This window comes from Phascolarctos cinereus, unplaced genomic scaffold (genome assembly GCF_003287225.1).
Source record: "Phascolarctos cinereus isolate Bilbo 61053 unplaced genomic scaffold, phaCin_HiC Scaffold_4;HRSCAF=312, whole genome shotgun sequence".
In the NCBI taxonomy this organism is placed as follows: domain Eukaryota; kingdom Metazoa; phylum Chordata; class Mammalia; order Diprotodontia; family Phascolarctidae; genus Phascolarctos; species Phascolarctos cinereus.
In genome coordinates, this window is record NW_027555847.1 from 624579074 (window position 1) to 624607015 (window position 27942).

A 27942-nucleotide genomic window follows, 5' to 3' on the forward strand; every position below is an offset into this window, starting at 1 on the left:
AGAAAATATTATAGAGCTGTCTGGAAAATTATGAGCAGTATATCCTCATAAAACAAGAGGAAAGTTGTGAAGAGCAAAACAGATTTAAAGAGAGCTTGACAAGAGACCTAAATGAACAAAGTTATCCTAAAAACTCATCCTTCATTGAAGAATGAAACTTGGAAGGAAAAAAAATCAGAAGAAAAATAGAAGGGATTTGCAGAGATTTTTATAATAAAGCTCTTTTCATCATCAAGGAAGGTAGAGCTATCATGCTTGAAGTCCAGCATCATAGTCCCAAGTGTGTTGCTTAGAGAGCAGGTAGAAATGGCACTAAAGAAAACAAAGGGGAAAAAAGGAGCTGAATTAGGCCAAGTATACACAGAGTAGATTTTTGCTAAAGGAGGCACAATTATAAAGGCATTGAGGAATTGATTTACAGAGTATCTAAAGGGAGAAGATGATGCCACGGTCCTAGAAAAAATCTTGAAACTTATTAATTCCAAAAAAAAAAGACTGAGAAAACATTAATTGCTAATCTCATATGCCACTTTTCCCATCCACATAAAATTTTTATGAGAATTATCTGCGCATGCATCAAGGGCATTCTTGGTGGGAGTATTGGTAGAGGAGGATTTTGCAAGCAATAAATCTGGAGAAGACCACATCTTCATTATTAAGCAATTGACTGAAAGATATAGAGAGTGCAAGATCCCACTGTGTTTGTTAATATTAAAAAGCTTCTGAATTCAGAAGAGCACATTTCTACCTTGACTGTTTTCCGACAAGATATCTCCCATACAGTGTTATTCAAATTTATTTGAAAGGTATAACAGAGAAAATCTTGTTTGACCTTGTCATAAGTATCAGAGAAGGCATAAAGAAAAAGACTTCTTCCCTATCCCACGTGTAACCATACATCTGTTTAGTGTAAGTATTTGTGTTTGCCTATACAGTGTTTTGCATTTACCTATTTAACATGTGTGTATTGTCTTCCTCAAGGTCAGGGACTGTTTCCATTTCATCTTTGTATCCCCAGAGCCTAGCCCAATGTCTGGCACATAATTTGTGCTTAATAAATGTTTATTAATTGATTGAGATGGATATTTGTCAAGGATCATCATTATGGTGATAGAGGAGATCTTATACAGAATCTTAAGTTGAAGAGAATTCCTTTTGGATGGTGAGTTTCTCAAGAAGCTCCAGTTTTTGTGGATGACATCATTCTGGTTACATCAAGCCCTAGAATATCACAGTCTCCTGAAAGAGATCTATAACCATTCAGAAGAATTTGGCCTAACTCCTCACAAGAAAAACCAAGTAGATAGATAAAGACTTTTTTAGAACTTTTCAACCTTTATGTGTATTTGTTGTTGTTCAGTTATGTGTATTTGTTGTTCAGTTGTGTCTGACTCCGGTGTTTTCTTGGTAGTGATACTGAAGTAGTTTGCCTTTTCCTTCTCTAACTCATTTTACTAAGGCAAACGGGGTTAAGTGACTTGCCCAGGTCACACAGCTAGTAAGTGTCTGAGGCCCTTTTGAACTCAGGAAGATGTATTCTTGATTCCAGGCTCAGTACTCTATCCACTGTGCCACTTAGCTGCCCTTTATGTGTATAAAATATAGTAAAAACTGGTCAATGAGTTGGTCCTTGAAACATACAAGACGAAGAAAGGGCTGCATTGCCCTCAGACATTGAAGTTCTTCTAATGATCTCAGACTTCTTCCAGAAACAAAGGCCAAGTTTGTAAGTGCCAACATTCCATCACTATTGTATGATAAAGGGCTTAGAGCACTACCATTTTTTTTTTGAGCATTGGCATCATTGAAATGTCAGGAGAAAGCGAGGAAGGCCTCTAGCACTTTGGTGGGCCCCCTGTACAGTGGACAGGCCTGGGTGCATTTCAGTGTCTGCATGATTCAAGCAAACATCCAAATCAGTGAGATGACAGATCCATTTGAGTATTTGTAGATGTTACATCAGCATTATAATCTGTGTTCTGCTTTACTCTTTGGATTGCAGCTCGTTGAGGACAGAGAATGTCTTAAGTTTTATTTGTAAACTCCTCACAGTCCTTACTTAACATAGTAGTAGGCACAAAGTGGGCACAATTGAACGTGTTGAATGGCATTGCTTTGTAGGAACAGTGGAAGGCCTTGATGCCCACATTGTGCATGGATATGTGGTTCATAACCAGGGGTGCACAGAAGAAGTTGAAGTTCCATTCCCACGCTCAGCAAACAGTCAGGTGCAGAGTGGCCGAGCATTCCATCATGGACGGTTCATCATGAATCTCCGAAAGGCAGCTATGGCAGAACCCAAGTAAGACGGATTATAGCTTACAATGTTTAAAGATCAGTCATAAGGATTACTACCTACAACTAATAATGTCTGGCAATCCTTTCACTTTACTACAAATATTAAGTGAATTTTCGAAAGTGATTTCTATGGCAAATATTATCATTTAATAGATCTCTGACATCAAAAGTATGGATATTTCCTCTATGAGTGAAGATCACAGCCCTTGTAGACCTTTTCATCCTACGTGATTCTTGTGTCTTTTTATAAATCTGCGATTGAGTAGCCATCCACCCATGTGCTAAAGAACTTCCTTTGGTTCTTTTAATATCTGAGAGCTACCAGTGTGTCATTTGGGCTACTTAAAATATTTAACACATTGAATATGGTGTAATTTAATTTTCAGGGCATTTCACCTATTCATAGATCTAGATATGGAAAGGATCTCAGAAGCTCCTTAATGCAACCAACTTATTTTACAGAGGAGGAAACTGAGACCGAGGGAGTCTGTGACTTGCTTTTGAAGGCATAGCATAGAAATTCTCTTTGGACCAATAATAGCTCAGATTTAATGGCTTTTCCCCAACATACCTATGAGGGAGGTAGTACAGGTATCATTATTCCCATTTTATAGATAAGAAAGCAGATTGAGAAAGGTTAAGTCACTTTTGCATAGTCATTCAACTAGTAAATGTTGAAATGAGAATTTGAACTCTGGTCTCTTACAGGTTCTGTGCACTTATTGCTACAAGATGCGTTGACCAAGGCTCAAAGTCATTATGGGTTCAGTTGGATACTTAGATTTCTGGATGTTATAGTATCAGCATCCATGAAGTATGATAGAGAGTTGCCCCTGAAGCCAGGAAGACCTGGGTTCAAGTCCCACCTCTGACATATCCTGCAGGGTGACCCTGGGTACTTAGCTTCTCAGTGACTATCTGTGCAGCTATCTAAGATTCTAAGTGGCTGAATTTCATTGGTAGAGGTCATTTCCTCACCTAGATATTCCCTATACCAATGAAATAGGTCCAGTCCTAACCCTGTCCATAGGCACAGACTACAAGGCCACAATGTATATCAACTTAGCCTCACTGCAGACCCTCAACAGATGAGCATGAACTTGGCTATGGCTGCTTGCTCTGGACTTTTTTTTTACTTAGTCACATACCATCATGAGGAAGCTTTATTCTCAACTTATTAAGGACTTATTAAAGACCACTTGTCCAAGATGCTATCTAAAATAAATTAAACCTTGATTATGCAATGTAACACAAAAGCGTTTATTAAGCTTTTACTGTGTGCCAAGCATTGTGCTAAGTGCTGGGAATACCAATAGAAGAGCAAGATAGTCCTTGTTGTCCCGAAGTTCACACTTTAATTAATGGAGGTAACACGAGGGTTCAGCTTCAAGGCAGATGGAAGGGCCAGGCTGGTGCTTGGGGCCTAGTAAGCAAAGTAGCAGGACATGTGGATGACTGTTGGTTCCAGCACTTGGAGCAGAGAGGGGTTTTGGGTCATCTCTGGGCATAGGTGGGGTTTGGAGGGGCTGGGGGGAGAGGGTAGAAATTAGCTTCTGTTAAGAAAGGAGAAGAGAAGGATTTCCTTAGCACGACAACAGGCTGGAGGTAGAGATGGAGAAGGTCCTTGCTTCCGCACCATGCCTCTGATGGTGCTGCTTGGTTCTCAGGTCATCTGGTTGTGCACGGAGACTGTCACTGAAGCGGTAGGCCCTAGAGTATGGCAGATGCTGGTGCTGATCTGTATGGCCAGTCTTGAAACTTTAGAATAAATTATTTTCTTAAAAACTTGAGTCTTAACTATGAAACTTGAAAATGTGAGATATATGATATTAGACAAAAGCCATATGAACTAAGTTCTTAGCTAATTTTCATACGCTATATCATATATTTTCTAATAACTAGATACTAGATTGGAAAAAAGGTTTTGGTGAAAAGAAATAATTTTTATGTTTTTCTTGAGAAAAGTTGAATCAAATAAATTATGTTGCTTCTTATGTCCAGGTTTCCAAATCGAAGTACATGTATATAAATAAAATTAAGTTCTAGTAAATTAGAATGGGAAAGTAAAAAGGAATTTATCAAGACTGACCCAAGTTTTTTAGAGTTTCGTTGTTTTAAAACAGTAAGAATCTTCATTTTTATTCTCTTTCTGTTCTTTCTTTAGTACAAAGTACATTGAAGGAGTTGTGTTGAAATTGTTAGAGGAAGATGATGTTGTGATGGGAGTTCAGTACAGAGAAAAAGAAACTGGAAATATCAAGGTGAGATTTATCAAACTCTTCATAAAAAGATGGTGGATACTTTTTATTATAAAACTAGTTTTTTATTCACTTCAGATTTTTGTTATTTACTTTTAGTGTTCTTTGAGCACTAGAGGGTGCTAGGCACAAGAAAAGAACAGATTTTAATTTGAAGCATATTAAACTTGTACCATCTGTATTTTTCCATCTAAAATTACAAGGCTCAAAAAGCTCTTGAAACAAGATTTTGTAATGATAGTGAATCTGAGATCGGTACTTGACTGTAGTAGAGGAGTAGGGAGAACTGGATTGGAAAAAAAAGAAGGAAGGGTCAAGGAAAGAAAAAGTGAAGGAAGAATGAATAGTTATGTGTTAGCTTAATTAGAGTCTCTGATAGAACAACACCATTAAGTAGGTCCTGAAATACTCTGATGTCAGTTCCTTTGGGACGAGGGAAAGAGAAAGAGAGAGCACTCCTAAGACTGATCTGGTGGTCCTTTCCTCACTTCTTTTTAGATGTACTTGTTGCCAAGTCTCCCTTTTTTTTCTGAGGATTGTTATAGTTCAGTGGGAGATTTCTCAAGATTCTTCTTACTCATATTGGAGGAAGTACAAGTATTTAGGCTAAATGTCTTTATAACAACAAAATAGACAGTGGGCTTATTGAAACATAAAGTTTTAAGAGAAAAAAATTGTGAATTTTCCTTGTAATTTGTAACGGAATTTGATCCATATCTTCCAGTAATCCTGAGACCCTCAGTATTTGTTTTAAGACCTGCATGGTTTAAATGTTGCAGTTACAGAAAGCAGAATATCCCATGACTTTTGGATTCTAAGATGGTTTGATACGGTAAATACTTAGAAAAGAAAGATCCTTAATCTTTTTAGTTAGACAAAATAGCTTGTTTGATAGCAATATTTTTATATGAAATATACATATATAAATAATAGGGGTTTACATTTTAATTTTAAACATGTTTACTGTACATTTGGTGTCATTTTAAGCTGACAAACATTAATTTATGTTATAGGAACTACGTGCACCATTAACAGTTGTTGCAGACGGGCTTTTCTCCAAGTTCAGGAAAAACCTGGTCACCAGTACAGTGTCTGTCACGTCCCATTTTGTTGGCTTCCTTATGAAGGTAATGTAAAAATGTATCTAGAGGAGAAATAATACTGGTTTGAAGTTTTAGAAAATAATTAAAAGATCATTGTTTGTTTTCCCCAGGATGTGCCACAATTTAAAGCAAATCATGCTGAACTCATTTTAGCAGATCCTAGTCCAGTTCTCATCTATCAGATTTCATCGAATGAAACTCGGGTTCTTGTTGATATTCGTGGAGAAATGCCAAGAGACTTAAGAGATTATATGGTAGAGAACATTCACCCGCAGTTACCTGGTAAGAAAAGGATTTTATTCTTTTATTACAGTTTGGCAGTAAAATCTCACAACGAAAGAATTATATGAATGTCAGTTGCTATTATTGGGTTTGTTGTTTTCCCGCTTCCTTGGCTCTGTTTCTTAATCAGGTTGTGTCTAAACAATGCTAAACACATGAGCAAATCATGAAAAATTTGTTGACGTTTCATTATTTTGTCCAACCCTATAAGTTAAAACTAGTTGAACCAAGTAATTAGAGGAAAGTTTATAATAAAAATTATTTCTACGTACTAGAAGTCCTGTTATAATTAGGTTGTAATTTTCATTTGTCCTTATTTCACTAACTTATTACTGGTTCTGTTATTAAAGTTATTAGGCATGCTCAGTATTCATAGTTCTCCAGAGTACTCTGTTTTCTCTGCTTGCTTGAAACTGTACCTTAGGCTTATTTAGTGCCTATTTCATTCAGAAGTTTTTGATTTGAGGAACACAGGAAAAAAATCAGAGAACATTTATCTGAAAGGGCTCTTGGCTAACATCTAGTTCACACTTCCGGTATTACGAAGCAGGAAACAGAAGTCAAATTTGTTGTTAGTTTTGAATAAATATTCTTTAAATCAGTTCTGAGTTTTTTGCTGGAAAAAATACAATTTTATAAATGCCTAAACATGTAAAAAATCTTTATAAACTAGTTAACTAAAAGTGACTTTACTTTTTAGAACTAAAACTTTTCAAGGGAATGGGTTTTCTTAGGGGAAAATTAAGTGAATGAGTTTAAAATTTTTCATAGGATTTAAGGCTAAAAAGAAGCTTAGAGATTATCTCCTGCTTTACAGGTGAGGAAACTGAGGATCAGAGGGATAAAGTGACGGTACCCCAGGAGCAGTTCTGGGATTTGCACCCAGGTTGTCTGATTCCAGAGCCTGTTTTCCATTTATTATAAAAATAAAATCCCTAATAGATAATGTTTGTTCTTGTTCTAGTTGTATTAAAAATTTGGTTTTGATGTCTCCTGTTGCCAGATAGTTTTTACTTACATTTAAAAAAACATATGAAATATGATATTCATCTTTCCCCCCTATATTTTTATACATATAAAAAGAGCACAGCCTATGATTATTTGTCTCTCTCTTTTTTTTAAAGCAATCTTATTTTAGTAATGGAACTTTATGTGTAAACCTTTCACAGTTGTATTAGTATAGTGACTGTTTAAAGCTTGATGCAACATTGTGCTTATGTTGCCCATATGTAATTTCCCAAGGATTATGTAATTCTCATTCTCTGTACATTTCTAAATATGCATGCATGTATATAGACTTTTAAAAATTTAAAGATTTTCAATGAATAAAAATTCATTTTTTCCTCTCCCTTCTCCTTAATTATTGGAGGGGGCAACTCAAAACAAAACCAAAAATTTTAAATATGCATACCTTTTTTTTTTTTTTGGCTTTTAAGCAATTAGGGGTTAAGTGACTTGCCCAAGGTCACACAGCTAGTGGCAGGTGTTGGGTCTGAGGCCAGATTTGAACTCAGGTCCTCCTGACTTCAGGGCTGGTGCTCTATCCACTGTGCGACCTAGCTGCCCCCTAAAATATGCATACTTAAGCTAAACTAATGCCTACATTGGCCATTTCCCAAAAAATATGTCTCATTATGCACCCAGATTGTACCACCTCTCTGCCAGGAGGTGGTTAGCGTGTGTGGTTTGTCATTGTATTGATCAGAGTTCTAAAATCTTTCATATTATTTGTCTTCCCAATGTCGTTATTGTATAAATTGTTATCCTAGTCCTACTTATTTCACTGTATAAATTCATTAGAAGTCTTCCCAGGAATTTCTGAATCTTCCCATTTCATAATTTCCTACTGCACAATAGTAATGCCGTTACTATTCCATATATTCCTTGGTATATACTATAATTGTTATGCTATTCCCAAATTGATGAACAGTCCCTTACTTTCCAGATCTTTCCTACCTCAAAGAGTTGCTGTAAATCTTTTTATGTATATGAGTTCAGCAGCTAGGTGACACCATGAATACAGTGCAGGGCCTGGAGGAGAAGGAAGGAAATGGCAAATCACTCCAGTATCTTTGCCAAGAATATCTTTTTGTCACAGACAGTTGGACACTAAAACAACTGAACAATATATGAGTGTTTTTCTTCTTTGATGGCATTGGAGTATAGGCCTCATAGTGGTATTAGATCAAAGGGTATGCATGGTTTAGTAATGTGATTTGGTGGCATATATCCAAATTGCTTTCCACAATGGCAGATGTCCCAACAGAGCTCTAATATGTCCATTTTCCCACAGCCCTTCCAGCATTTGACATTTTTCTATTTTGTCAGCTTTGTCAGTTTGGTGAGTGTGAGGTGGAACTTTAGAGTTGTTTTAATCTGCATTTCCCTAATTACAAGTGATTTGGAGCATACTTTCTATATACCTATTGATATATTCTGTTTCTTCCTTAGAAAACTTCCTGTTCATATCTTTTTATCACTTATCAAGTAAGGAATGGCCCTTATTCCTATAAATTTAGATCAGTTTCTCATATATCTTATAAATGAGATCCTTATCAGAAAAGTGTGCTGCAAATATTTTTCCTAGTTATTTGCTTCCCCTTTTAATTTTAACTGCATTGGTTTTATTTGTGCAAAAACTTCTTAAATTTTATATAGTCGGAATTGTCCAGTTTGTCTTTTGTGATGCTTTCTGTCCCTTGTTTAGCCATGAGCTCTTCTTTATCCAGAGATCCGAAAGGTCAATTTATTCCTTGCTCCTCTTGTTATGTTGTCACCCTTTATTGCCCAAGTCACACATCCATTTGGAGCCTATATTGGCATCTGACATGAAATACTGGTTTATACTTGATTTCAGTTAGACTTCATTCCTGATTTCCCAGCAGTCTTTAATGTATAGTCCTTTAGTAGCTTGGGTGTTTTGTATTTATGAAATATTGAAATACTGTGTTCATTTGCTTCTGTATGGTCTGTACTAATCTGTTCCACTGATTGATTTTTTTTAACCTTTATCAAATTATTTTGATGATTACTGCTTTGTAGTTTGTAGAATAGTTGGAGATCTTGTACTGCTAGATCATCTTCTTTCCCACTTTTGTTTTCTGATATTTCCATTAAGATTGTTGAGCTTTTCTTCCTCCAAATGAATTTTGTTGTTGTTTTTTCTAACTCTATAAAGTAATACTTTGTGATTGGTATGTCATCGAATGAGTTAATTTAGTTAGTATTAAGATTTTCGTTACATTGGCTCAGCCTAGGCCGTTAGCAGTTAATATTTATCTAATTATTTGGGTCTATCTTCATTTCTTTAAAGACATTTTTGTAGTTATATTCATATGGCTCCTGTGTGTGCTTTGGTATGTGATTTCTCCAATATTTTCATATGGTCTGTTATTTTAAGTGGCATTTATCTTTTCTGCTGGATTTTGTTGATAATATACAGAAATACAGACAATATATGTTAGTTTATTTTATATCCTTAAACTTTGCTGAAGTTTCAGTTAATTTCTAGTTGACTCTAGGGTTCTGTAAGTCAGCCATCATGTCATATATAAAAAAGCAATAATTCATTTCCTCTTTGTCTATGCTTATTCTTTTAGTTTCTTTTTCTTGTTTTATTGCTACAACTAGTATTATCTAGGCTTTTAAAAATCCACAACTCAAAAGATACTCAGAAGGTTTTAAGTACCTACTGTGTGCCCGATACTATGCCAGGCGCTGAATATTAAAAAACAAAAAGACCAAAAAGTGAAACAGTCCCTCTTCTTAAGGAGCTTTCATTCTCTCAGATTGTCCTCAGCCAGTTAAACTATATTTGAAATTAAACTTTCACATTTATGTTGGAGACAGTTTTTTCCTTAAATACATTTATCTAATTGCCCAATTTTTCTATTCATTTTTTTCTTGTCTGTGAACCACAGAGTGGTCTACCATGAATGCATAGAGAGGAAAGTATAACTTCATAAGATTTATGTGGTATGGAAAGAATTCTTCAGCTTATGTGGATAGAGCTGTTCCCTCTCTGATCATTTGGCTTTCATAATTCTCAAATTGAATTAATGCATATATCCAAAAAAGAGATTCTTTTAAAAATTGAATCAGAATTACGGAACTGGGTATTATCATTAAGGATCACCTAGATTTCTCCTTCATTTTATATATGAGGAAACTGAAGCCCACAGAGGTTTGTAACTTTAAAAGTCAGCGATTGGGGGCAGCTAGGTGGCGAGGTGAATAGAGCACCGGCCCAGAAGTCAGGAGGATCTGACTTCAAATCCAGCCTCTGACCAAACACTTGACACTTACTAGCCGTGTGACCCTGGGCAAGTCACTTAACCCCAATTGCCTAAAGAAAAAAAAAGTCAGTAATTTGTCATTTAGTAAGGGAATACAAATACAAGTAGAAATAAAGACAGCTCTTGCTTCAAGAAGTTTACATTCTAATGGGGAAAGACAACCCATGAAAAGGGTGGGATAAATTGGTGGTTGATGGTAAAGAAAGTCCAGAATACAGCCTGGAAAGTAATGACACATAGCTGACCTGGGCATGTTCTTTAAATGTGAGGCTCTGGGAGGAGTCATTCAATCAAAGAGAGAAGCTACAGAGGCATGGCTGGAGAGACTTCAGTATGAAGAACTGGGACATAGTAGAGGAGGTACAGAATATTGCCTAGAGAGGTATGAGACTTGCTGACCTGGACACCCTCTTTAAATGGAGATTCTCGAAGGAGCCACATAATCAGAAGCAGAGACCACACTAGAATTTGGTTGTCATTTGCATTTCATTATTCCATATTATGCGGCCTTTAGTTCATTGTTTTTTCTGAAATTAATAGAATATTAGTCCTTATCAGTCTCCTTTGCTGAATCTTCATCCAAATCACCCTTTTTCCCAATCACAGGTTCTTAGGCCATTTTTTCCCCTTGATCCACCCTCCAGCAATAAAATTTGTTTTTCTTATGCCTAACCCTTTTCTGAGTATAACTTTTCTTTTATTCTGCTGTCTTCTTTCTCCCACTTCTGTCCTGTTTCCTTCTTAAGTTGAATGTATTTCTACACCAAACCCATTGTGTGTGTTTATTCTATACTCCTTTGGTTCAAATGAAAGTGAATATCGAGTGACACCTGCTCACTCTACCCTTTGACCATGTTTTAAGTCTTCTTGTACACCTCGATTATATGAAATAATAAGTTCAGTCCTCTTCCTTCTCTAATGTACTCCTTTTCCTCTTCCCTTTTTTTTTTCTCTTAAGATCATCAAATATAACCCAGGACATCCTAGACTCTCTGTTTTATTTAGTTTCCTCTGTGATCTTTAACGACAGGGTTTGGAGAAGGTATTTGTCTCTTCTTCCCTTATTGAGATGTAAATATTTCATTCTTGTATTGTTCCAATTGCTCAAACATATTTGCCTTTTTGTGTTTTTCTTGACTTCTGTTTGCTTTTCAGAGTTTCTCCTAAGTTCTGATCATTTCATCAGCAGTGCTTGAAAATCTTCTCTTTCAGTGAAGGTCCATTTTTCTGCCTGTAGGACTATATTTAGTTTTATTAGGCATATATGTTTATCTTTTGCCATCTGGAATATTGTATTCCAAGCTCTCCTCTTCTATGTAGTGGTAGCTGCAAGGTCTTGTATGATCCTGACTGGCTCCTTGGTACTCAGTCTCTTTTTTTCTGATTGTTTACAGTGACTTTTCTTTGATCTAAAAACTCTAGATCTTGGCTGTGATGTTTCTGGAAGTTTTCATTTTGAGGTTTCAAGAAGTGTTAAGTAGATTCTTTTTATTTTCACTTTGCTTTCTGATTCTAATAAGGTCAGGCAGTTTTCATTCCTGATTTCTTCAATATGGGATCCAGGTGTTTTGGTTGTTATTATTTTTGTTGTTTTTGTTCATGCTTTCAGATATTTGATATCTCTTAGATTTTCTTTTTCTGTCTTTTTCCAGGTCAGTTTGTGATAGGAAATACCTTACATATTTTTCCCATTTTTTCCAACCCTTTGGTTTTGTTCCAGTGTTTCTTGCCTCATGGAATCACTTTTGCTCTCCGTGCTTCCTCCTCCAGTTCAGAATCTGCATAACACAGCTACTGGCCACAGCCCCTGGTTTTTGCTCTCTGCCTGAGGGACGTTTGCAGGCTGCTAACTATTACGTTTCAAAATCCCATGGTGGAGGCAGACCCAATAGACCTGCAAGCTCACTTCTTTTCTGTGCTCCTTACCATAGTACCCAACTCCAGGGATGAGCCCAGTTAGCTTGGATGCCCTACTTAGGACTTCTGGCTATCTTCCTTTATTGACCTGGGCTGGCACCCACTATAGTTTCTCCTAGAATTGCCTCTTTATCACTTAGTCTGTTGTCCTTCCTTGATCTTTGCTGTCGTACTTACTGCAAGTACCGTAGCATCTTCCTCTGACTGTCCCCTCCCCCAGTCCTACTGCCCACTCTCTATTAAAGATCATTGTTACTATCATGGTGTGGCTATCACAGGATTTTGAATCAGGGCCTGGTTTTGAAAACTGGTTACCACCTTGGGAAAACCACATTAAGTGTCTTGGGACTCGTTAGGGCTAGATGACAGCTCAAAGGGACTATATGTAGACTAAGCCTCTAGAAACTGTTTTTTAAATGCCATTCATGCAAAATGCAAGAGTTCTTCTCAGGTTCTGCATCATCATCAATGCTTCAATTTGAATGGATTTTTGAAGCTTTGATTCTGAGGTTTTGTTGTGGGTAGATTTAATTCTTCCTTTGGGGTCTATACAAGGTACTTTGTGACAGTCATATATGGTTTAGGGAATTATTTGGTAAGAAGTGTGATCATTTGAAAATGAAATGTTTTAAATTGGTGTAAATATATCTTTCTGTGTTTTATTGCAGATCATATAAAAGAACCCTTCCTAGAGGGAATTCAGAATGATCGTTTAAGGTCTATGCCCGCAAGTTTCCTTCCTCCTTCACCAGTAAATAAAAGAGGTAGAATTTAATAAAACAGATTTTAGAAAGTAGTCAGATGACTGCATGGAATTAATGCCTGTTTATCTGACAAATTACTCAAATGTATTAAATAATTAAGTACTATTGAACTGCAGTTACTGATTACCTCCAAAATTAGTTTTAATGTTCATACAGTAAAGAGGTTGCGGGGGGAACAGCAATGAGGAATATGAAATTGGGAGATAAAATAAAGCCTTATGGATTCCAGCAGTGCCCACCACCCCTATCTTTCTCTACTTCCCTGTTTTTTATCTTCATTTCTAGTACTGCTTACTCTCATGGTTTTTCCTACTGCCTCCTCCTCTTCTTAGTACACAGTGAGAAGCAGAAGTGGGAGGCATTTTAGGCAGTAATTAGGAGGGAAAAGAGGAAATAGCAAGCAGTGGTTGTGGATGTTCCCTAACCTATGTAAGAAGAATATTAATAATCTGAAGACTCTTTTATAACAAGATGGAGGTGCTGGTGTATATTACCTTGGTTTCTTGTCTGTCTGTCTCTCTCTCTCTCCCTCCATATATATACATATATATATATATTATACACACACACACACACACACACACACACATACACATACACACACATATAAAACTTTTAGGGAAGGAGAAAAATTGAGCTTTAGATTCAGTCCAGGTTTATTCTGTTGATTTAGTTATCCAGAGGTAACTTGATTTAAATTTTGTTATTAAGTATTTAAACAAATATTTTTAGTTACCACATTGTTTTCCAAACTACTTCCTCTCTAGTTCAGTATTTCTAATCAAACTTAACTTTTAAAATTTCATCTTATCTCACAATATTGTTAGCCTACTATAATCAGAGTAAAGATTTGGGGGGAGACTTTATTGACCTCTTTTAGGCTGTGATATCTAGCTTTAGTGTCCTATTTTTAGGAGGCCCCTTTTGAAGACTATTGACTTTGAATTGTTCGAAGATCCTTGGCTGCTAAAGTTCTGTTGTCATTCGTTCTAAAAATCTACAATTAAAAGTCTTTATTATTATGAGGCACAGGTCCCCACATGAAAGGACGGGCATATCCTCATATTCAGGAGTCTGATTGTATAAATGGGTTCATAATAAACTTAAATGAGCCAAAATACTGTAATATTCCTTGACTTGAGGTATTATTGTAGTTTTTATTTAAAATTCATTATTGAATTTTAATAGAGGTCCTACTCTAATTTGTACACTTGATTATAAAAATGTTTAAACATAAAATAACAACCTGATTATAGATTCTTGAAGGTTCACCAGAGGAAAATTTCACTTGTAATTATTTTTTCTTAATTTTTTTCCTCTATAGCCTTGTCTCTTATTCTTCTTTATTAACTTTATCTTCTTCTCTATTATTCTTTATTAACAGCAGTTAATAAAAATGAACAGAGTAGTGATAATGAAAGGATGCTACAAATAATCATTTCTTGTTTCTTGGGGCAGGTGTTCTAATTTTGGGAGATGCCTATAACATCCGACATCCTCTTACTGGTGGGGGAATGAGTGTTGTTTTCAACGACATAAAAATATGGAGGAGCCTGTTAAAGAGCATTCCTGACCTCTATGATGAGAGAGCGCTTCTGCAGGTAAGCTATTTCATCTTAGTCTTCAGAGGAACTTGCCTGTCCTGGACATCTGAAGCAGCTCACTGTGTGATCTGTGTTGTATGTTCTCTGCTCCATGATAAAGGAGATTTGTGGGGCCTGGAAGTTCTGCTTTGGTGTAACCTTTAACTCTTCAAGGCCTCTAATTTCTGTATCAGGACATTGGGTTTTATACTTAGTTGTATAGAACTCTTTCATCTAATAAAGCATGTAAATTCAAGCTAAGGGACTTACTGTAGCTCTAGAGGTCACTGGGGCTAAGTCCTTTGTGCCGTTAGTCAGAGATGAGCAACTTAACCTCAGTTTGGGGGAATTACAAAAATCACTAGGAAAATTTACTTTTCTTCTTCATTCTTAACATTATAAAAGAGCCACTTTTTTCTTTTTTTTAGGCCCAAGATTCATTCTATCGGTCAAGAAGAAAGTCCCATTCATTTGTTGTGAATGTTCTTGCTCAGGCTCTTTATGAATTATTTTCTGGCACAGATGGTAAGTGAGGGATTATAATCATGGAGTGTTAGAAATGAAAGAGCTTTAGAGCTCTACTATATGCCTCATTTTATGGATGTGTAAGTAGAGACCACCTGTAGCTAAGAAATGGCAACAGAGTCTTAGCTCCTAGTGAGGTGTGTTTTTTCCACAATATACTTTAAAGGTAGTGTCAGTCCTTTGATTAATATAGGAGATATAGAGAAATACTGTATTATTCTACAGAGTTTATATATTGTGGGCTAAATCAGGTATCCTAATATAAAATGGTGCTATGTGATTATAATGAAAGGGCAGACCCAATAGAGGGCCACTGTATTGTGTTATTGCTGCCCCTTTTCTGTAACTCTGTGTGACTGTCCTCAGAGGAAAAGTAGAATGTAAGCTTCTTGAGGGCAGGAAGTATTTTTGGTTTTGTAATTGTGTCCGAAGTACTTAACATAGTATCTTGTATATAGTAGGCACTTGAAAAATGTTTGCTAATTTGAAAAAAGAGGAAATTTCTTCTTCAAAGTCTGAGTCTCTGGGTTTTACTTTTCACCCTTCTCTTGGGGTATCTTTTCCCCACCTTGGCCATTGCAAGACAGCAAATGCTTTTCATTAAAGCACATGAACATTTTACTTACAGTGAGGAGGAGTCTTTGAATACAAACTATGGACACATTAGGTAAATTACAAATATCCTGTATGATAAATTTGCATAAGTTTCAAACATTAATCAGTTGCCTACAGAAACTATAATTTTCAACATCCTCCCAGATGGTTGGTTGCTGCTTTAGCCCTGGGATCACAACTTTCCTTGGTAGGTTAACCCACTTTAAAGCTGCATATTTTCCTTCTCTGTCTCTGTGTCTGTCTGTCTGTCTTCTCATTTCTTTCCTCTCTTCTCTTTTTCCTCCCCTTCCCCCACCTTCTTGGAAGAATAAAGCACTTTTCACTTTATGCCCTAAGTGTGCTTCCCAGGTTCAAGTCAAAATTACTCTGAACCTTGACAGTAGCCCCAGAAATTCCTAGATCTGCTTGTTCTTCTGTTCTTCCTTTCCCTTCTTTTCCCTGAAGCAATAATTTAAGGCTTTCAGTCTTCTGCTCATCTTATTTTCTTTCGGTTCTGAAAACATTGTTTTCTGAAAGTACTCATTTCCTTATATCTCTATCCTTTTCCCTTCAACTCCTTTAGTAGGGGGCCACCAGCCTTACATCTGAGATCATGGTCTCCACTTTCTGCAGAAGTCACATTTCCAGGCCTTGTCTTTCCTAGAAACTATTCATGTATAGACTAGTGTATCTACAACTCAGTGTTTATTCAGTTTCTCAGTTGCCAGCAGGGCATGTCAGACCTCAAATCTTTAAGTTTTTTTCTTCTTGTTGCATTGTATTGATTATATAAGAAAATCGACTTCACAAATAATTCTTTAGAAAAATAAGTGGATTCTTACATAGCAATTACATTCAAATGATCTTGGAATGGGAGGAGAGTTTATTTTGATGGTAGATGCATTTTTTACTAATTCTTGTCTGGATAATGTTGACTATAAAATTTGAGGGAAGAATGGGTTAGTAAAATTGAGATTAGGAAAATTTTTCTATCTACAAGTCTTGATTATAATTAGATTACATTCTAATAAGTAATTATTGTGTTGATCAATATATGAATATTTTGATTAAAGATAATTTTAAAATCATATTATAGAGACCCTGCGTCAGTTAAGAAGAGCATGTTTCTGTTACTTCAAGCTTGGTGGACAATGTATTGCTGGTCCTGTTGGGTTGCTGTCTGTGTAAGTTGTGTAAATTTAAACTTACCACACAAATTAATCAAACATCTTATGTCTAGTTTGACTAGACAGTAATGTTTCCTATGGATTATTCACGATGTCCAGTTTTCCTTGCTGATACCTTTTGGCTGCATTTTTTGCTCACTAGGATCTTCATTAGAAGATGGGCAAGAACATTGAGAGAAAATCTGTGAGCAACTATTGTGGTAGAGGTTTTTAAATAAAACCTAAGACTGAGATGAAGGTTTTTTATTATTTGAGGTTTAATCCATACTATCCATTCTGCTGTTACCATCGTAATTAGATATTTTTAGAGTTAATTTTAACAAATGGGTGGAATCATAAAAAACATTAGTAATATTTAAAGTTCAGGTATTTCTAAGAATACGTTCCTAAAAAAATTGGCTGAAAAATGAAACTATTAGGCCTTTTTCACTCATTAAAAATTTCATCTAAGTTATATATGTTACGGTTTATATAAAGTTGTTGTAGAAAAGGTTATCTTTGAGATTCTGGTCTAGGTCCAAGTCTCCAGGAGGCTTTGTTCTCCATCCAACTGTTGGGGGTTATAGAAGCTGGGAACCAAAGAATTATTTAAACTATAAAAGAACCACCGTGTTTTTTTAAATCAGGTTTCCCAAAACAAACCAGGTTTTATTATCATTAAGCTTGGAAAAAATATGTGCTAAAACTTCTTTGAGTTGGGAGAAGAGCTGTTTAATTTAAAAGATGCAATTGTAATTGGTACCTATTGAATTTTTCATAACCTTAAATGACTAGGTCTTTCTAATATGTAATTTTTTTTGTTATAGATTGTCGCCTAATCCCATGACTCTCCTTGGACATTTTTTTGCAGTTGCTTTGTATGCTGTTTACTTTTCTTTTAAGACAGAACCCTGGATTACAAAACCACGAGCCTTTTTCAGCAGTGGTGTTATCATTTACAAAGCTTGCTCTGTCATATTTCCTCTCATTTATTCAGAAATGAAATACTTACATTAAACTTAAGGGAAGCCCGCTGGAGAATGAGTACATGGAATTCACCAAGCTGACCCTTAAGAGACTTTGGGAGGACTTGTACTGCTGAATGCTGTTCTGAAATATAGACACGTGGGCAAGATGGGGAGTGATTTGGTTCTGACCTTCTATGTGTGTAAACAGTTGTAAATAAACGTTTTGCTTTGTGATTAAAATGAAGACTGTTAGATGTCTAAGAGAAATGGTGGCTAAATCACAAATCAGTTTTAAGTCCTGATAATGAAAACATGTTTTCTTTTGGGATCCATCGTGTTTAGTATGTGAAAATGTTGACTATGCAAATAAACTAAATGATTGAAATCTTACAGCTTTGCTTCTTTGGGTTGGCATTTGCATCTAAGCCTCAAGAAAATGGAAAAATAATGTTTTCCATAGACTCTAAAAAGTATAAAATTGGAGAACCCTGAAAACTCTTGTAGAAAAACATTGAAAAAAAGGATGAGCAAGCGATTTTAGGATTAAATTGCAGTCCAGTTCATTTAGTTTGGCATTATTACAGCACTTAGTGATGTCAGTCATTTTAAGAAAAATGTTTGAAAAATGGAAGAAAGAATTATTTGTGGGACTATTTCAATTGCTTATTTATTTTAACATCTGCTGTGTCTTTGAGTAAGTGTAAATATGTTATCAAACATATTTGACCCAATTGTGTCATGGCAAATAGGAACAGGGCAGTAGAGAGAGAACAGCCAGGGATACTATGGCATCATTCTGGAAACTCTATAGAGATGAGAATAATGTTGCAGAGGTTTGGGGAAGACAGACACAGTGACATACTGTGGGTAAAACTATGAATTGATCTAACTGTTCTGGAAGACAGTTTGGAGTTCTGTGAGAAAAATTACTAAGGTTTTCATATCCTTTGTTCACTATTAGCCATTACCTTTAGGAGATGAAGATGGAAGACCCACCCTCCTCACTTCCTACACATCCATATTCATAAGTCACCACTGAGCAGCTCTTAAGCACCTACTGTGTGCCACCCCTGTGCTAAGCTCTGGGCCTGCAAAGAAAGACAGTCTCTGCTCTCAAGGAGCTCACTGTCCAGTGGGGAAAACATCAAACAACCATGTATAAAGAGGATAGATTAGAAATTATCACAACATCAATTTTTTGTAGCCTCCTGGATGCCCCAGGTGACACTGCATCCCTGGTCATCCTTTTCTCCTAACCCCTAACCTATTGGTCCCACAGGGGGTGTCAGAATACCCTTTGCCACTTCTCGGTCCAAATACGTTGTGTTTGTTTTGTATGTTTGGTCTATGTTTACATAGGTTCATTCAGTCCTCGAAGATTAGGATTGTTTGATTTTTGTATTTCTGTTCCCACCAGTGCCTGATACATAATAAATACTTAAATGCCTGCTGATGAATTTCTGTTACTCAGCATACCCTTCCTTCAATGTTCACTATTTTCACCCAGTAGATATCTTGTGGCCATGTTAACCACTGGTCCCTAAGACACTTCCTCCTTTCTCAGTGAATTACTGCTAGGCTTAGGCTTCTCCGCCCCCGCTCCTGCCCTATTTCAGGGGATTTCATCATGCATGTTAATATTCCTTAGAGCACCCTAATATCCCCTAGTCGTGATCTTTTCTACCCCATCAACTATGCATAGGGATGATCATACTACCTTTGATCTTACCATCATCTCTCATTTTTATCTGGAAGCCCCTAGTGTCTTGACCTCTAGATTTTAAGCTCTTTTTGGGGCACAGAATTGCCTTTCATCTAATGGGAGCTTGAACTTTGTTAGCCTTAGAACTCCTCCTACCTTCCAGGAAATTCAGTATCTGTCCCAAACCTCTGTCTTATTGTTCCCGTTTTGACTCCCATCATTTGGCCTAGAGCTGGCCACCATTTTAGCCCTATCTTTCCCAAAATGTGCAGTCTTTCTTAATGTGATGACTGTATGTAAGGGTCTGACTTTTAAAAGAGTTAAAGAGGAGTAAAGGTAGCACCTCAGCTAAGGCTTCTGTGTACCAGAGTGAGTAGGGCCAAGAGAGAGAAGAAACAGACCTGAAGCCAGGCCTTCAGGATGCAAGGCCATATAGCACCTGTTAGAGATAGATGACCTCTACTTGTGTGTGCTTCATCCTCGCGCTCTTTGCATGGGTGCCCTTTCACGCCACTGCCCCAACATGCATGAGCTCTTTGCATGTACTACTACTCGCGTCATTGCTAGTGTGTTCATTTGGGGGAGAATGCCCCAGCTCCATGAAGTAGATGTTCTGTTTTTACTTTGCTACTGCATTGAACGATTTCATTTTGAAGCGATCATGTCCTCTTGATGCATCAAAGTGAACACATCAGGGACATCACTAGTCTGAGCCGTTTTGGAGTGGATGCAGGCCCACAAAATACTTTGAACCTGAGATTTTTCAGGGTGTCCCAGATGCTGCCAAATTGTATCCCTCCCCTGTTGAATGTAAACTTGAGGGCAGGGTCCCCATTTTTCAGGCCTTACTCTTAAGGCATTCCTTTCGCGACATGACTAGCATGGAAATGTTTTGCATGACTACGTGTATAATCTATATCAAATTGCTTTCTCAGGGAGGAAGAGAATTTGGAACTCAAAATTTTGAGGAACAAATGTTAGTTTTTGTTTGCATATAATTGAGAAAAATTTTAAAAACCAGTTATCATCTCTATGTTAGTGATTCTCAACCCTACTTCTCCAGCCCTAACCTCTCTGTTGACCTCTATTGTTACATCTCCAGCCGCCTATTGGACACCTGAAATTGGATATCCAGTAGACATCTTAAACTCAACATGTCCAAAACTGAACTCATTATCTTTCCACCCAAACCCTCCCTGCTCCCAAACTTCCCTATACCTATCCTGGGCACCACCATCCTCCAAGTCCTCCAAGCTCACAAGCTAGGTGTCGTCCTTGACTCCTCATTATCTCTCACCCCCTGTATCCAATCTATTGCCAAGTCCTATCTCTGCTGGGTTTGTCTTTGTGATATCCCTTGCATACATTCCTTTCTTTCTTCTAAAACTACCACTGCCCTGGTGCAGGCCCTCATTATTTCATGCCTGGACTACTTATTGTAATAGCCTACTGATTAGTCTGCCCACCACAACTCTCTCTCCCCATTCCAGTCCATCCTCCACTCAGCTGACAAGGTGATATTCAAACAGAGCATGTTTACTTTATCACCCCTTCCCCTTCGCCCCAACTCAATAAACACCAATGGCTTCCTATCACCTCCAGAAACAAATATAAAACCTGGCATTCAAAGTCCTTCTTAACCTGGCATCCCCACCTTTCCAGAGTCTTCTTATACCTTATGCTCCTTTACATGATCTTCGATTCAGTGACAGTGGCCCCCTTACTATTCCTCAAACAAGACATGCCATCTCTTGATTCTAGACTGGCTGTCCCCCTTGCATGGAATTCTTTACCTCCTTATCTCTGCTTCCTGGCTCACCTGAAGTCACAGCTAAAATCCCACCTTCTCCAAGAAGTCTTTCTCAATTCCTCTTAATTCTAGTTGCTTCTCTCTGTGGATTGTTTCCAATCTATTCTGTCTATAGCTTGTTTATACATAGTTATTTACATGTTTCCCCCATGAGAGTGTGAGCCCCTCCGGGGCAGGACTGTCTTTTACCTTTCTTTTGTCTTAGTGCTTAGCACAGTACCTGGCACACAGTAGGTGCTTATTAAATGTTTGAGAACAATACGTCAAGCTCTAAATGCATTTATACACACACACACACACACACACACACACACGCACGCACACACACACCCCTACATTCAAAATAAGGAAAATAAAGTAGACTTGAGATTTTAACGGAAAAAGAGAAATATTGCTGAGTCTTGTGACTTGCATATGGCAATGGAAAGGGTGTTGTTTGCCCTTCCTTCTCAAAGAGGACCAATGACAATAGGAGGGTGGTGTCTTGACTTGCAAGTGAATTGCCTTTATGTGAGGCAGAGCTGTGCAAAGTCACTAGCCTCACTCTCTCCTCTGGAGCCATCTGGGTCCAGTAGCAAGATATAGATAGGATGACTGGAGATGGCCCCCATGGAAAGGGTACACTTTGTTCAGAAGAAGAATCATTAGAATCCTTTAAGTTTGCAAAACACTTTACATACATTATCACATTTAAGCCTGATAATATTAGGTATTTATCTGTCAAAATCCAAAAACCTGAAAGAGGGGCACGGGAAGACCCAACAGAGTGTTTGGGTAAGGATAAAAGGAGGGAAAAGCAAGTGTTATCACTGTTCAGCCAGATGGACATCATTTGTTAGTGACTCTCAGGAATGTTGGGCAGCTAGGTGGCACAATGGATAGAGCAATTCCAACAAGTATGACATCAGATGCGAAAGGGAAGGCGGTAGTGAGACTATGGAAGGTCTTAAATTTTGGACTGAGATGTCTATTTTAGCTGACACAATAGGGAGCTACTGAAGGTTTTGGAGGAGAGTGACGTGGTCATACATGTGCTAACTTTGGCCACTGTGTGCAAGATGGATTAGAGATAGAAGAAACTAGAAGCAGAAAGATCAATTAGCAGGCTATTATACAGGTGAAAAGTGATAAGGCAAGCAGGATAGTTTTGAAAGTAATGTGTACAATTTATTACATAATTTTTTTAGCAAGTCTTATGAAATGAAGATTCATGGTTTTATATAGAATCCTCTTTTTATGTTTTGTATGTACAGAGGTGCTCTTTTTGGGGAGTGTTTAAGTTAAATAAAGCACAGTTAGAGAATAAATCAAAGACAATTTAAAAAAGGAAAAGTGATGAGGGCATGAACTAGAGTTGAGGGTTGAGTAGAGAAAAGGGGATAGATATGAGAGATGTTTGTTATGGAAGCAGGCCTGACCAAAAGACCCTGACATATTGGATATGGAGGTGAAAGAGAAGAAAGAGTCAAGGATTACTCCAGGTTATGAGCATGGGTGTCTGGGAAGGTGGTACTCACATTAGATAAAGGAAAATTTGGATGAAGGGATGATTTAAATAGGATGATAATGAATCATTTTGAACCTTTGAATCAGTTTGAACTTTGGCAAAGTTGCAGGCTATAAAATAAACCCACATAAATCATCAGCATTTCTATATATTACCAACAAAGCCCACAGCAAGAGATAGAGAAATTCCACTTAAACTTAACTGTAGACATTATAAAATATTTAGGAGTCTACCTCCCGAAACAAACCCAGGAACTCTATGAACATAATTACAAAACACTTTTCACACAAATAAAATCAGATCTAAATAATTGGAAAACATCAGCTGCTCATGGGTAGGCCAAGCTAATATAATAAAAATGACAATCCTACCTAAGCTAATTTACTTATTCAGTGCCACACCAAGCTACCAAAAAATTATTTTATAGAGTTAGAAAAAATAATAACAAGATTCATTTGGAAGAACAAAAGGTCCAGAATATCAAAGGAACTAATGAAAAGAAATGCAGGGGAAGGTGGCCTAGCAATTCCAGATCTTAAATTGTATTATAAAGCAGCAATCATCAAAACTGCTTGGTACTGGCTAAGAAATAGAGTGGTGGATCAGTGGAATAGGTTAAATATGCAAGACAGAGTAGTCAATGACTATAGTAATCTATTATTTGATAAACCCAAAGACCCCAGCTTCTGGGACAAGAACCCACTCTTTGAAAAAAACTGCTGGGAAAACTGGAAAAGAGTATGGCAGAAACTAGGCATAGACCCAAATCTCACACCATATACCAAAATAAAGTCAAAATGGGTTCAGGACTTAGATATAAAGGCTGATACCATAAGTAAACTGGGAGAACAAGGAATAGTTTACCTATCAGATCTATGGAGAACGGAAGAATTCATGACCAAACAGGAGTTAGAGAACATTATGAAAAAAGCAGAATAGATAATTTTGATTACATTAAATTGAAAAGTTTTTGCACAAACAAAGCCGATGCAACTAAGATTAGAAGAAAGGTAGAAAATTGGGAAAGAATTTTTACAACCAGTCTCTCTGATAAGGGCCTCATTTCTAAAATATATAATTAAGACAAATTTATAAGAGTACAAGCCATTCCCCAATTGATAAATGGTCAAAGGATATGAACAGACAGTTCTCAGATGAAGAAATTAAAGCCATCATTAGTCATGTGAAAAAATGCTCTAAATCATTATTGATTAGAAAGAATGCAAATCAAAACAACTCTGAGGTACCACATCACACCTATCAGATCGGCCAACATGACAAAACAGGAAAATGATAAATGTGGGAGAAGATGTGGGAAAATTAGAACACTAATGTATTGTTGGTGGAATTGTGAAATGATCCAACTGTTTTGGAGAACAATTTGGAACTGTGCCCAAAGGGCTATAAAAATGTGCATGCTTTTTGACCCAGCAATAGCACTTCTAGGGCTATATCCCAAAGAGATCATACAAATGGGAAAAGGACCCATATGTACAAAAACATTCATAACAGCTCTTTTGTGGTGGCAAAGAATTGGAAATTGAGAGGATGCCCATCAATTGGGGAATGGCTGAGCAAGTTGTGGTATATGAATGTAATGGAATACTATTGTGCTATAAGAAATGATGAACAGGCTGACTTCAGAAAAACCTGGAAAGACTTGTGTGGTCTGATGCTGAGTGAAGTGAGCAGAACCAAGAGAACTTTGTACACAATAACAGCCACGTTGTGTGATGACTAATATTGATAAACTGAACCCTTCTCAGCAATACAAGGATCTAAGACATCCCCCAGAGGCCTCATGATGGAAAATCCAAACATCCAAAGAAAGAACTATGGAAGTTGAATCTCTATCATTTTTTTTCTCTTCTGTTGAGTTTTGTTTCCTCTTTCTAATGGTTCCTCCTATTGGTTTTAATTTTTACTTACAACTTCACTAATGTGAAAATATATTTAATAGGGATGTAAATGCATAGCCTATATGAGATTGTGTGCCGTCTTGGGGAGGGTGGTGGGGAGGAAGGGGGAGAAAAATTTTTAAATCGAAAGCATATGGAAGTGATTGTTGATAAATAAAAATAAATTAATAAAATTTTTTAAAAAAAGAAAAATATAGGGTATTAGCTTGAGGGGCTGGCATGGTCAAGTGAAGGTTTTTAAAGGGTGGGGTAGAATTTAGCATAATTGCCAGAAGTTGGGATTTACAATGATATGGGTAAAAATGAGAAAGCAGTAATGATAAATGGGGCAAGTTTTTGGAGAAGATGGGAAGGTACGAGAGGAGATGGGATTAAGGGGAAAGAAAGAAAGAAAAAGGAGGGAAAGAGAGAGAGGAAGGAAGGAAGGTAAAGAAAGAAAAAAGAAAGGAAACTAGGTAGATAGATAGATAGATAGATAGATAGATAGAGCATTTGTTAATGCTTGGGATACAAATACCAGCAAAATGAAAGACAGTCCCCACCCTCAAGGAGCTTACATTCTAGCAAGGAAGATAACACATAAAAGGGAATGAAGATCAGACACAGGAAAGGTGGAGGAGGTACCTATGAAAGGGTAAGAGAGAGAGGAACTTAGAGAGCAGTGAGCATGCTGACTCGGGTGCTCCTCCAAATAGAGGCACAAGTAGAGGGTTTGTTGGCCTTTGTAAGGAGTGCAGCAATTTCTTCCTCAGACACAACAGGAAAGGAGAATAGGTGGAAATGTTGAGGAGTTTTGAGGTGTGGAGTAGGGGAGATGAGGGAGCTCACAATAAATACTTTTGATTTTCAGTGCAGTAGAAGGCAAGGATGCCTCCTGATCTGGAGTGGTTTGAGGAGTTGTTGTTGGCTTAAAGAGAGAAGAAAAGGTTTTGAAAAACTGCTGAGGGGTGTGAGATTGAGAATCAATTTAATTTCTTCAAGAGTCAATCGAGGAAGAATAAAAGGACTGCTATATAGCGGTGAACCCACAGATGAGATTCAATAACATCCATTTGTAGTGAACCAAGTTAGCAAGGTATGAGCAGCTCCAGGAGGGCTTAGCAGTTGCGCAGCAGGAGTGGAGAAGGCAGATTCTGGGGGTAATCCGGTACTGAAGCAGATAGTAGTAGGGGAAGAGGACAGGCAAATCGCTTGATCTGTATCTGTATATCTCTATAGATTATATATCTCTATATATGTCCATATATCTAATATATAGGATATTATAATTATACCAGATACATCTATAATCTATATAATACAACCAAATCTGTGTTAAAGCAAATCAATACCTATAATCTCTATGTTACAAGCAAATCAATAGATATATGTCTATAATCTATATAGATACATGTATGTATCTATATAGATTATCTATATCTATACACACACATATACATATATAATTGAAATGATTAACTATGGAGTTAGTTTGTTAAGGGAAGAAAGTGATATCAGAGTAGCAGTGATGGTCTGGAAGAATAGGGTGGGGTGGACAGTGAGGGTCAATGAGGCAGAGGAGAGATGGAAGGTCAGTAAATTATGATAAAAGAATTCTATATTCTTTTCTTCCCTTATTTTTAATTACACATATGTATAGTACTTTGTAAACCTTAAGGCACTATATAAGCTTATCTTCATCATCATCATCATCATTATTATTATTATTATTATTACTCATGCCTACCACTCCACAGTCTCTTGCTGTGTCATCATCAATGACGATCCTTTAACCATAGGGGTCACTCCTGGGTATTGTTCTTTCTCTAAAATCACTCTCCCTTAAGGATCTTAGCAGTACTTATAGATTCAATTATCCTCTTTATTTGTATGACTACCAGATCTGTATCTCCAACTCTGTTGAACTCCAGTCTCCACCTATATCTACACCACTCAGCCTTCCCTGGTAACAAATATATACAGCCTAGGGGAAAAGTCAATATAGTGACCAGCTCTGAAAAATGTATGTTTCATGATCTGCATGAGTCCATTACTTTTCTGTCAAGATGTAGGAGGCATTTCTTAAAAAATCAGTCTTGTGATTGTTTTTCTGAATTCATTATATTTCATATTCCTCATAGGATGATAAAATTCTGTTACTTTTCGCATATATCACAGTTTGTCCAGCCATTCCCCAACTGACGGGCACTTCTTTTGTTTCCAGTTCTTTGCTATTATAAAAGCGCTTTCTGCTTCTTGCTTTGGCAACAGTAATCAAATAGTTTCTAGCATTGCTACTAGAAAGGGTGTGTGTTCTCTTCATTTGCCTGCAAGGTGCTCTGTTCTTCCTTGGAAACTAAGGTCCCATTGGGCTAGGTAACTAGCGCTATTACAAGCAACAGTCAATCCTTGACCAGAGTGTGAAATGGCCAATTTGCCTGAATCTACTCCGCCCTCATCCTTCATATTGGCATTGAGGTCACAGTGCTGGAGGATAAAATTAATTCCATCATTAGAGCATCAGATGTAAATGTTGAACCATTCTGACCTGGTTTATTTGCAAAGACCCTGTCCAGTGTTAACACTGGAATTCTCATCTGTAATGTCAAAGTTGCAAGACCTACCTAGTAGCTGGTGCTGCCCCTGCTGAGGAGATTGCTAATGTAGCTGCCAAGGAGGAAAAAAAGCAAATTATGCAGATTCAGATGACATGTTGTTTATTTTTGTTGTTTTTTTTTAACTTAAATTTGCAACATGTTAAATACAAATCTTCATTCAAAAAAAAATGTAATAGCCTACTTCTCTACTCATATTCTAAGACTCTGCAAACCCAAATTCCCTTCCCTAGCACCCAGCCCCGTAGATATCACAAGAGTATAAACACCTGAAGGATAGGACAGGGGCTGTCTTACTTTTTTCATAAAACCAGCTCTTAGTTTTATTTATTAGTTCAATAATTTTCATAATTTCAATTTTATTAATCTCTCCTTTGGTTTTCAGAATTTCTAATTTGTGTCTTACTTTTTTTCATTTATGTCTTGAGTGGCCTTGCTAGCATAGTGCCTGGCACATAGTAGCTGTTTAAAAAAAATTAGTCATTTATTCAGCAGATTTCCTGCATTTCTCTGACCTGCATTACTTAATAGTCTTCACAGGTTGCTACAAATTCCTCATACAATTTCTTATGACACAATTATATTGCATCATATTCATGTATCATAATCAGCCATTCCCCCAATCGATAGCCTTGTTGCTGGAGTGCTGCTCTGAAT

The 27942-nt window shown here is 37.0% G+C and overlaps 1 protein-coding gene across 2 annotated transcripts in view; it reads left to right on the forward strand.

The window, feature by feature from the left end:
* SQLE (squalene epoxidase) overlaps window positions 1-18143 on the forward strand; it is a 34956-nt gene extending 16813 nt beyond the window's left edge. The window contains exons 3-11 of one of the 2 annotated variants that reach the window (XM_020964980.1): window positions 2122-2302; window positions 4463-4559; window positions 5570-5683; window positions 5770-5941; window positions 12822-12917; window positions 14376-14518; window positions 14929-15025; window positions 16716-16803; window positions 17613-18143. In XM_020964980.1, the coding sequence (XP_020820639.1) occupies window positions 2122-2302; window positions 4463-4559; window positions 5570-5683; window positions 5770-5941; window positions 12822-12917; window positions 14376-14518; window positions 14929-15025; window positions 16716-16803; window positions 17613-17802 (1178 nt within the window). In that variant the 3' untranslated portion in view covers window positions 17803-18143. The remainder of the gene's footprint in view (window positions 1-2121; window positions 2303-4462; window positions 4560-5569; window positions 5684-5769; window positions 5942-12821; window positions 12918-14375; window positions 14519-14928; window positions 15026-16715; window positions 16804-17612) is intronic. The other variant, XM_020964981.2, reaches the window with a different exon arrangement.
* Window positions 18144-27942: the final 9799 nt, after the last annotated feature.